This window comes from Haemaphysalis longicornis, unplaced genomic scaffold, assembly GCF_048455015.1.
Source record: "Haemaphysalis longicornis isolate Haplotype H1 unplaced genomic scaffold, Haemaphysalis longicornis Haplotype H1 scaffold_8, whole genome shotgun sequence".
Classification (NCBI taxonomy): domain Eukaryota; kingdom Metazoa; phylum Arthropoda; class Arachnida; order Ixodida; family Ixodidae; genus Haemaphysalis; species Haemaphysalis longicornis.
The window spans coordinates 173,180,148-173,190,590 of NW_027526445.1; the positions used below are offsets into that span (position 1 = coordinate 173,180,148).

Consider the following 10,443-nt stretch of genomic DNA (forward strand, 5'->3'; position numbering starts at 1 on the left):
TGACTTTTTTAATAGCAAAGCTGTTGAGGAAATCGTTTGTGTATATTGTCCGCCGTTAAAAATACCAAGAAGATGCCGAGCACTCGTGCAGGCGTGCCTCGAGCGCAAGTTTGTCAAGACAAGCATGCGAGGACTACCATACACCGCAGAGACCCGGAACATTTGTACGCCCCCCCTGCTTACTGTCAAGGCACAGACAAATTAACATCCTATAGGCTTCACCGCAGATCAATGCCTACGCCACACCCCAGTCTAACTGCTGAAGAAGCGAGAAATCTTAGAAAAATACAGACGAACACCTACTTACATAAGTACAGACTATCACTTATCTTCCCAAAAAAGTATGAGGACTGTAAGCAATGTCACCAGAAGGCCGATTTATTCCATACAGTCTGGAATTGCCCAATTACTTGGGACAAAAATAGCCACGAAACCTCATTAGAATCATGGGAGGAAGCCCTGTCCAGCTCGGACCCTGCACAGCAGCTTGCGCTGCTTAGCAGGGATGGCCAAATAGCTTCTGGGGTCCTGGAATTTGGATCCCACCCTTGATCTCTCCCCCTTTTTCCTCACCCCTTTTCACCAAATAAAGTTTACTACTACTACTACTACTACCTTCTTGTTCTTTTCCTCCGCTGTGTGTCCACGCTTTTCGTATAAAGATACCATAACACTTTGGCCGCCCATCTCTGGTCATCAATATTTCCAAGTCGTGCTCCAAACATAATTGGTCTGTGCTTCTCTCACTTCAAAGGAGACCCATGCCATGTCTCTTTGCACTGCTTCATTTGCTGTTTTACTGTGTGCTCCAAATGCCTAATGTGTTTAAAGAGCGTCCTCTACGGACATCGCATGGTAAAGTGACGACAGAGTGATGTCAGTGCTGAAGGTGGGATCGGCTGAATTGTGACACCACCCCGCGCATTCATCGCATCGTACATACGCCCAGAAGCTAGTGCGTTCAAAAACACCCACCACACGAGAGAAACACAAACAAACTTAAAAATCTAGAAATTAAGCTTTATAAAGTTCAAGTGCCCGGCCAGAAAAACCGCTCCTGTCCTTTTATTGGGGTAGAAAGCGTAAACTCCACATAAATCGGTTGGCTATCCTTTTATCGTATGCTCATTCTCTTAGTGTCTGCGGCACTCGTTTAAATAAGGCGCCGGTGATGTGTAGCCAGCGGCGCTTTTCGGCAACCCGGGGTCGAAGCTTAGTTCGTCAGGCCGCCGCATGGACGGCGTGGCGCACCCGGCAGTCGATAGCTCGGCTGCACCGAAGCTGCCGTGAAGGCGGACCCTGGTTCAGTGGCGCGCCGGCGCTGGCGCGAAATGGAGATTTACCGGCGATCGTGTTGGACCGCTCTGTGCCTCGTCGCCCTCTCTGGTAAGTTTCACGTGCTTTGAAATGTCAACCAAACATGTGTCATTGTCATATCGATAATGCACCTTACGGTACCCACAATGATAAGAAACGCCTACAAGACGACTGAGAACCAGAGTGGACGAGCGCCAAAAATTTAAGAAATTTATTTATTTCGAATCTGCGCATGTCTATACACATTCGGAGTATGGAAAGTATCTTTCAACTTTGTCGTTACATCGCTGTCTTATCTTTTCCATTTTATTTTCTCGTTTTGTGCATGTAGTGTGTATATGCATGTGCAGGTTCACAAAAATTAACGCGCCCCTCGGTGTAATGACGGCGATGGTTGAACACGAAGCTCTGGTGAGGGATTCCTCTGTTGTCGTCTGATGATGATGATGTGATTTCTATCGGTTTCCCCTTTGAAGCGGGGTGATGACATATCATCTTACCAAAAAGGACTATATAACCATGTTTTACACTCTTGGTTTAATACTAGCGCTGCTTAGGGCAGGCACTAAAGCTTATTAGGCACGAAATACTTTTTTCCCCTGTTACAGGTGGTAACTGTCCTAGACAATATTCCCCTCTCTGCTTTTCGTCCACCAGCATTCTAATGAGTTTCGACTTTGGCACGCCGACGGTGCGGACTTTGACTCGTTGAGCTTTGACTGTCGTTTGCGCGCAGTTGGGACTCTTGATCACTGCGGCTTTGACTTTCCCCCTTGGCCATTTCATTTCGCACAAAAAAAGGTTCGAACGAAAACCTAAAGCAGGCTTCACCTGTGAATGAGTATATTTGAGGCAGAGTACGCTTTACAGGTGGCCTTGGGATTTCCTGCAGTGGGTTCTGAGATGGACTACAGACGCCATCAGTGAGACATGGAAAGTATCGCTTTAATAAGCAATTTTGTTCAAAGTTCTAGCCCCCGTCCCGTATTTGTCATGTTCTCACTCCTGTCTGGGCTTGTTTTTATTTTAATTACTACGTACCAACATGAGCAAACTTTCTTTTGAAATACGGAAACCATTCGTTTCGGTGGGGAGACCGCTCCTGACAAGCAAAAATGCAAACATTTATTATACCAAGGGGCGACACCTCGTGGCACTTTCTAAACAATCAGCGGAACAAGTCCATCGTTAGTGGAACCACCATTGTGCAAACAAAAGCCGTGCTACACTCAGCCATGAAAGTACATCAAGTGTCACGTGCTACGTGTAGCGACAGATTGGCTGCTGCAAGAGGTGAGAAATCACGATAATTTTTATAAAGTAAATAGCATGCAAGCAGAAAATAATTTATTATGAGCCGTGCCGCCAGTACGTTCTTGGCATGAATTTGCGGCCATCATTTCGGGAAAGAAAATCCCGCTTACGTTGAATTTAACTAAACAAAAAACGGAAATCAGATAACTGTGAAAGGTCGTCCTGAAAGGAAACCAGAATGCCTATAGAGCGAGGTTTTGAGACGTCGCTCGAAGAGGCCCTTCGCACTGCTCTCCCTGAGAGTTCATAAAACTATCCAATTAGGATATGTATGTTGGTGTCTATGGCGCAAGAGAGTTGAGGCCAAAGAGCGCCAGGTCCAGATGAGTGGTCTCTCAGTGGGAAAAATGTAATGGGATGAATGTGAGGTAGATAAAAATGAATAATTGGCAGGTCATTGTAAAAGGCCCTATGTCTAAAAAGTGAAGATGGTCCTACTAAAATCAGAAAATTATGTAATCAAAGCGTAAAGAGTACCAGGAACCCAAAACACGTCCCTTACAATAGCAAGTAAAGTTAAGGTCTACATAGTAGTCCACCACCAGAATCACCCTCGTTCCTAAAACGGATCAGAAGTTACCCACGCTGGAAGGTGGGTGCTAAAAATCTCATACCGCGAATGTAACACGAAATACGATTCGTTTGAAACATGCGTTCATTTGCTAAAAATAATGACAGATGTATAGGTATTGTATACGTGTAAATCTCAGGAAAGTGCCGGCGTCTAGCGTCCTCGAATGCAGTACACCAAATCAAGACATGAATGACGGAGCGGGTCCTTCACATCTATTACAGGCTCGTGGTACCGTGCCATTAGGAATGTTTAAGAATGTGCATCATAAGTGTGGTCTACTCTCAGTCCGCATATAGATATTTCAATAAATAAGAAACAATAAATGTTTCATTTCTTAGTAGCATATCGACGTAACTGTGGTTTTATTAAACGTAATTCGTTAAAGCTTGTTCGTCCCATTCCTGTTGCAAATGTTGCTGGAGTTTCGTTCGTAGACGTACTTCATGACCTTGTACGGGACGGGACCTGTGATATGTCTATGTCCCTGCGAAGTGCGGCATCACAAGCACACCGGCCAGCTATATTGTCTTCCTGAATGCTATTGCGCCTATAGCACCCAGCAAACTATTATTTTCAGTTCTCTATAAAACGCCAACACTGTCGCTTTAAGGAGAATATTTATCGCCGGTTTTCTACTAGCTTTCCCCAACTTTAGAGTTCTAATAACGCTAAAGAATCCGTAAAACAATTTATTGTTGCGTTTTGGCTTGTGTAACGGGTTTTACTGCAAGTAAAATTTCATGTAGTTTCCCTGCAAAACGACTGGTGTTAATTATCAATGTTTTTCTGCCACTAAAGTTCGGTCCATGGCATGCGCATAGTACAGCTGAAGTAGACTTCGAGGCATCTGAGTAAAACCATTTTACAAATCCCGTACAAAGACAGTTGTACAGGCGATTTTCTTGTAAATACAAAAGATGTTGTACAATACTTTGTCTCGTAGCATTCTCTTTGCATAACTCTTTGAACGACACATTGCGGGCACATGCCACGGGGCCACAAGGTCTCCAATACCGGTTTTGTAGACAAATCAAACATTCTAATACAGGCACTTCTAATACATTCTACGCGCTTGCATGTTGTAACCCGCGTTCACGAAATAACGCGGCACTATAATTTTTCAAGCGAAAGCGTTACATGTCCCATTTTCCAAAAAGCCGGCGTCGGCGGTGTCTGTAGCAGTGTAACGGCTCCTAAACCCACATGACTTCGTCGCATGGCATACTGCGCGCTTCGATACAACTCTGAATTGACATTGTTATGTGGTGGCAGAAGTGGAAAGTGGTCTATTTACAACCAGATGCGATTGACGTATTTACAGAATGAACATGGCGCCCATAAGGTAGCGCGCGCAAGGACACAGCCACTTCGTCATCCTCGTCATATTCTGTCTTGAGCCATGGCAGTATGGGATATTGCTCGCCCACGTGTCCCGTGACAATATGAATTTCGGGGGTTTCAACGCTCCAAAGCTACCCCTCGTCTATTTGGTGCGCCGTAGTGGAGGGCTCAGGATTAATTTTCAGCGCCTGGAGATCTTTAACTTGCGCCAAAATCTCGACATCGCTTCTCGCTTTCATTAGGAAAGCAGTCACCGCGACCGGGATTGAATCCGCGTCCTTGGGCTCAGCAGCACAACGCCTTAAACCATAAACTATCGCAGCGGGCATAAAGGCTATAAAGACCACAATACGAGTGCTGAAATTGATCTATAGTATACCAAGTTTCCTAATCCTCGGTCCTTTGCTAGGAACGAGACACGGGTTTTGAAGATCTAGCGACGCATCGTCAATCAATTTTTCAAACACATCATTTTGCGCGCCGCCAAATCAAGTTCTAAAGCTGACGACCTCTCCATGCAAATATTTTTTTCGCACGGAAAGTGGCAACGGGCAGGCACTTAATTGTCGTGGGGAGCATTTATCCTAAATCGAGGCACGCCTGGCGAGGAAAAGGAATCCCTGCACCCCGGCCGGCGGGAGTCATTGCGGTAAGCTCCGGTTCCGACGGAATATCCGAAGGGCCCCGCTGCAAGTGGAGCGCGTAATTTGCGAACGCTTCTCTTCGTGAACGCTTTGAAGGGCAACGCGTGCCAGGGAAATCGACCGAAAGCTTTCCAACAGCGGCACTGAACCGTGCCCTGAGTCGCGAGCCTGCGTGGAAGAATGCGAATGAACCCGTTGGACGCGTTCCGTTCGCGCGGCGGCAGTCAACAAAGCTGGTGCAACCAACGCCGCTTAGATAAGAAAGCCTCCAAAGAGCAACTCGATCCGGAATATCACGGCTCTGTTGGCGCACTAAGGCGCACTGGGCCGGGCTGAAAGCTAAGCATAGTGAGTGGAAGGTGAAAACTGGGTTTAATTGGTATAATTCGAGACGGAGAAAAGCTTTGTCTGGGTTGTCTGTTCGCGCTTCCCCGTCTTTCAGTGTCTCTCTTTATCATAATTATAGTGACGCCTCGATGCACATATAGTTTATTCCGTCAAAATGCCCCCAAATCGGTGCCGATGAAAAAGGGCCTACAATTATGTACCGCGAAGATGAGCTTCACTTCTGGAGACCTCAAATTATATTGTTCGCTCGTTCGTGTAGATTAAGCGTAACACGAAACGATTTGGTCAATTTTGAATACAACATTATTGCGAGCACGTAAGACTGCTTCATTGATATAATGGCGAGGCCTTCGTCCTGCAGTGGCCCTGAGTAAGATGATGATGATAATGACGGCGATTATGATGGTGATGATGAATGGCCAGTCCTAAATAAAGAAATTATTGCGGGAACTTAAGTGCCCTTACGTGATTGAAAGGCGAAAGCAATATGGCGATGGGAACTGATAAATAGGACACGAGCCTTTGACGGCAGCTGTCATCTTCACTGACCGAGACCCATGATGCAAACCGGGATCGCGTAATTGGCCGTTAGCTCCTTGGAACGGAAGCTCTTTACAAAAAAGTATATTGTTGTGGATGTTAAGTTTACTGAGTTTAAGAACCCGTACTCACGTAAAACAGAGTCAAACGCTTTTTCATAGAAGAAAAAACACTTTGTGTTCAGAACCATGATCTATGTTAATTGAAAAATCGTTAGTGAAAGAAAGGCATCTCTGTTTCACAGGAGAAAAAAAATCCCTAAGAAATAAAATAGGAATATAAATATTGATCACGTCAGAACAAATAATATGCTGAAATATTTGCCAAGGAGTATTCGTCAGCGATATATAATGCTAGTTGCCACTGAAAATCGGAATCACTAGCCTTACGAACCGGAACCCCCCCCCCGCCCCCCCCCCCCTTTGTGCCGTTCCTTTGTCCATCCAGTCCAAGATTACTGATTGATTGATTGATTGATTTATTGATTGATTGATTGATTGATTGATTGATTGATTGATTGATTGATTGATTGATTGATTGATTGATTGATTGATTGATTGATTGATTGATTGATTGATTGATTGATTGATTGTGATGTTTAAAGCACCGACGCTACACAGGATATGAGGCGCGCCGTAGTGGAGGACTCCGGAATAATTTTGACCACCTGGGGATCTTTAACGTGCGTCGAAATCTCCAACACACGGGTGTTTTTGCTTTTCGCATCCACCAGAATCCAGTCCGAGATGTGTACCTCACTACTACAAGAAATTCGGAAATTTTGAAACAATGACAAACGAGTGCATTTCTATGCATATTAGCATCTGTGAATCAATTAGGTCAAATCTAGCAGATGCAAAAAATTTCAGAACACTTATTTGCGAAAAGCAAGACAGTCGATAGTTACACGTTTCATGCGCACAAAATTTTCTCTGGGTGTAACAGGACAACAATCCGTAGTATCAACGTTTAAAGCTGCATAAAGCGTGTTATTTAGCACTGCTTACTATACATGAACTGGAACGGCCACATCCCCAGTGGAAGTTATTTTAATTAGTCGTGTTTTAGCGCCATCTACGATCTTCAATTTTTTTTTTTCCTGAGTTTAAAAATCGTCGGTATAGTGGGATGTTAAAAGACTTTTTTTTTCGCACCGGTGACTGCCCTGCTGTATTCTGTGCTAGCACCCTGATAGTCCAACCAGCCGACTGCGTTTATTCCCAAGCATCCCCCGACGAAACAAGCGCTTCTTTTAAGGACGATAGTCTTTCTTGGGCTACTTAAACCCAGAAATTTTGCTCTGTCTGTCTGTCTGTCTCTGTGTCTGTGACTCGATTCAGCCACCCGGCCAAAGTAAAATAGATATTGCGCAATAGTCTTATATACTCACAGCCAAATGTAAACGTCTAAGCCCAGTTATATGTTCATACCTTGTCAACTTCGTTGAACATTACGCAAATATAAGACAGGAAATTAGTACACAATGGATATTTACAGTGTTCCTTCATTAAAAAATTCATGGATGCTTGGTTTTTCGATAGCGAATGATATTCTACATCTACTGCAGAAAACCGCCGCCTGCTGGCGGCATATGAAAAAATCACGCGGCAACAGCCACGAAAGGTTCCACTAGCTACGTTCCAGGTTCTGCTTGGAACGCACGTGGAGCACGGCCACGCGGTTCTATAAAGCGCGAAGTCAGCCGCCTCGATCCACGCGCGTCTCCACCGTACTGCAGCGCTGGAATCGAGGAACCCGGCCTGTAGCAGTGGAACGCGGTAAATTGAAATCGCCGTGAGGAAACCTTTAGTGTGTTTACCTTGGGATGAGCGCGACGGTACAGGAACAGCATGAGAGGTGATCGTCTACAAAGTCTACAAAGACTATCGCCTTTTGACGACATTTGAAACGAAAGAAGCAGATTAGCGGCCAATTTTTTTGTGAAGTAGACAGCATAAAGGCTGGAAAAACATGGCGGCGTAGGGCTAAGCGGATGTTTCTTTCAAAGAAGTGTTTATCCCTCACTAATGAAATTTAACTCTGTAAAGGCACCCATTTGTATTGACCGATCGTTCTCCAAAATTTTTCACAAAGTTAAAACAGTTCAGGAATGTTAGCTACAAAATATTTGAGAAATGTTTTAATTGTTTACTTTTTTTGCACCCGACCTTTTAAGTCAAAGTGCGGCAGTTTTACGGCAATGGGCGAAATGAGGTCACTAGTGGAGTTAGATCTGAAGTGTTGGTCCTATATTAGCACTAATGCAAATTTGTTTATAGACTAGCTGTGTTAGCTTTGATTGATTGATTGATTGATTGATTGATTGATTGATTGATTGATTGATTGATTGATTGATTGATTGATTGATTGATTGATTGATTGATTGATTGATTGATTGATTGATTGATTGATTGATTTGAGGTTTAACGCGCCGAGGCTACATTGGCGACCAGGCTCGCCGCGGTGGAGGGCTCCGGATTAATTTTAACCATCTGGGGATCTTGAACGTGCGGGCGTTTTCGCTTTTCGCCTCCATCAGAAAAGCAGGCCGCCGCGTCCGAGAATCGAACCCGCATCCTGTGTGAGGTTAAAGATGCGACATACGTTCATTCGGTTGTACATTTACACGGGTTATATTTAAGCGTGACGAAGTAACTGCTCCACACTATGCCTGCAAAGTTGGAAATGCCAAATAAACACAACGGGCAGTTCGGATTGGTTAAGTTCATATTGTATGTCACTGCGAACGGGGGTTGAAGTGAGTATAACAAGCGGAGAAAGCATAGTCACGGTGACAAATAGCCAGGCGCATAAAGACAAGTGCTGATGCCGTAGGAATAACGGCGGTCGAAGAAACCAGTTTTACTAACTGCATTCAATACAGCACCAGGACAAGCATCACGGGCAAAACGGTATGCCTAAATATTTGGTTTTTTTACATTTTTCCAGTCCAGGCTCTTTTCTCATACCGGTGTTTTATTGTTTTTGTTTGTTTTTGCTGCAAGCCAAGTTCCCCTGATAACGGCGGTATCGGTGTTACAAGAATCAATAATACAGGCGAGTTCACTTCGCTAGCTAGTTGCATTTGTTGTATTAATGAAAAGCAACGACCCGTTGGGTGATAGGTGAGCGATGGATTGCTAAAATGCAGAATGACTGTCTGAACACGTGGATGAGCAACTGGGTTGCGCATGCGCGTCCCGGGGAGAATGGCGGTGAGGAAGTGGAAAAGACGGGAAAAAAAACATGAACCCCTCCGTCTAACGACGACGATGGTTGGACTCGAAGTTTTCTCGTCCTGGGTTGCGTGGTTGTCGTCTGAGTTAGGACTTTTACTCGCAGATGCTTTGGACGTTTGATCGCAGTGGCTTTGACTTTGACTCGAACGCAGTTTGGACTTTTAATCTTAGCGGGCTTGGCTTGAACAATTCCGCACAAGCAGAGGTTCGTGCTCAATTACCGTCGTCGTTAAACGGAGCGTGCATCATAATTTTTCTGTCTAATTGTGCAAGTCCATGCACACCTCTTTAAATCCGAACTGCTGTGACGGTGTCGTGATGCCGCAATCGGATAGACGTCGGTTTCATAACTCGAGGGACTCATCTTCGATTCAAACCTAGGAAAACGTTTTTTAGGGGCGAAGCTCCTTAAGGCGTGGGTCTGTCCATCCTCGACGTATGCATGTAGCCACCTCTAGTTTAGTTCTTGGAATGTTTACTAGATGGCGTGGCTACCTCTAGTTTAGTTCTTGGATTGTTTACTAGATGGCGGTACTTGTATATGATGAAAAGATGCGCTTGGATTGTTTACTAGATGGCGTGGCTACCTCTAGTTTAGTTCTTCGATTGTTTACTAGATGGCGGGGAGCGTTGTAATAAAATCCGTTCGCTGTTGGCGCGCGCTCGGAGTCGCCCGATGGATAAGGCTGCAGATGTGCGAGCCCGCGAGGCAGAAGCGCTCCGTGAAGCTGCGCGACGCCGCCGCCAAGATCCTGCCGTACGAGAGCGGGAGGCCGAAGCGTGTCGTCTGGCTGCGCGACGACGCCGCCAAGATCCCAGCGTTCGAGAACGAGAGGCCCAAGCGTCACGGCAACGGCGCGAGGACCCTGCCGTACGCGAAGCGGCACGGCTGCGGCGCGAAGAGGATCTCCAAAACGTCAGAGAACGGGAAGCGGCGAGAAAGCGCGCGTATCGGCAGGCAGACCCCGATGCAGTGAGAGCTCGTGAGGCGTCTGCAAAACGCATCAGGCGAGCTCAGCCCCAAGGTGCCGACGCGCGGTTTAAGCGAGGCTTTCTAGACGTTACGTTCGGACACAGATGTAGTGGGCGAGCTTTCACTGAAGAGTCACGGTTTTACTGATGATTT

General features: G+C 45.6%; 1 protein-coding gene across 1 annotated transcript in view; it reads left to right on the forward strand.

The window, feature by feature from the left end:
• Positions 1–1,265: 1,265 nt before the first annotated feature.
• LOC144148752 (uncharacterized) overlaps positions 1,266–10,443 on the forward strand; it is a 38,352-nt gene continuing 29,174 nt past the window's right edge. The window contains exon 1 of the mRNA XM_077680268.1: positions 1,266–1,386. Within this exon, the coding sequence (XP_077536394.1) occupies positions 1,332–1,386 (55 nt within the window). The 5' untranslated portion in view covers positions 1,266–1,331. The remainder of the gene's footprint in view (positions 1,387–10,443) is intronic.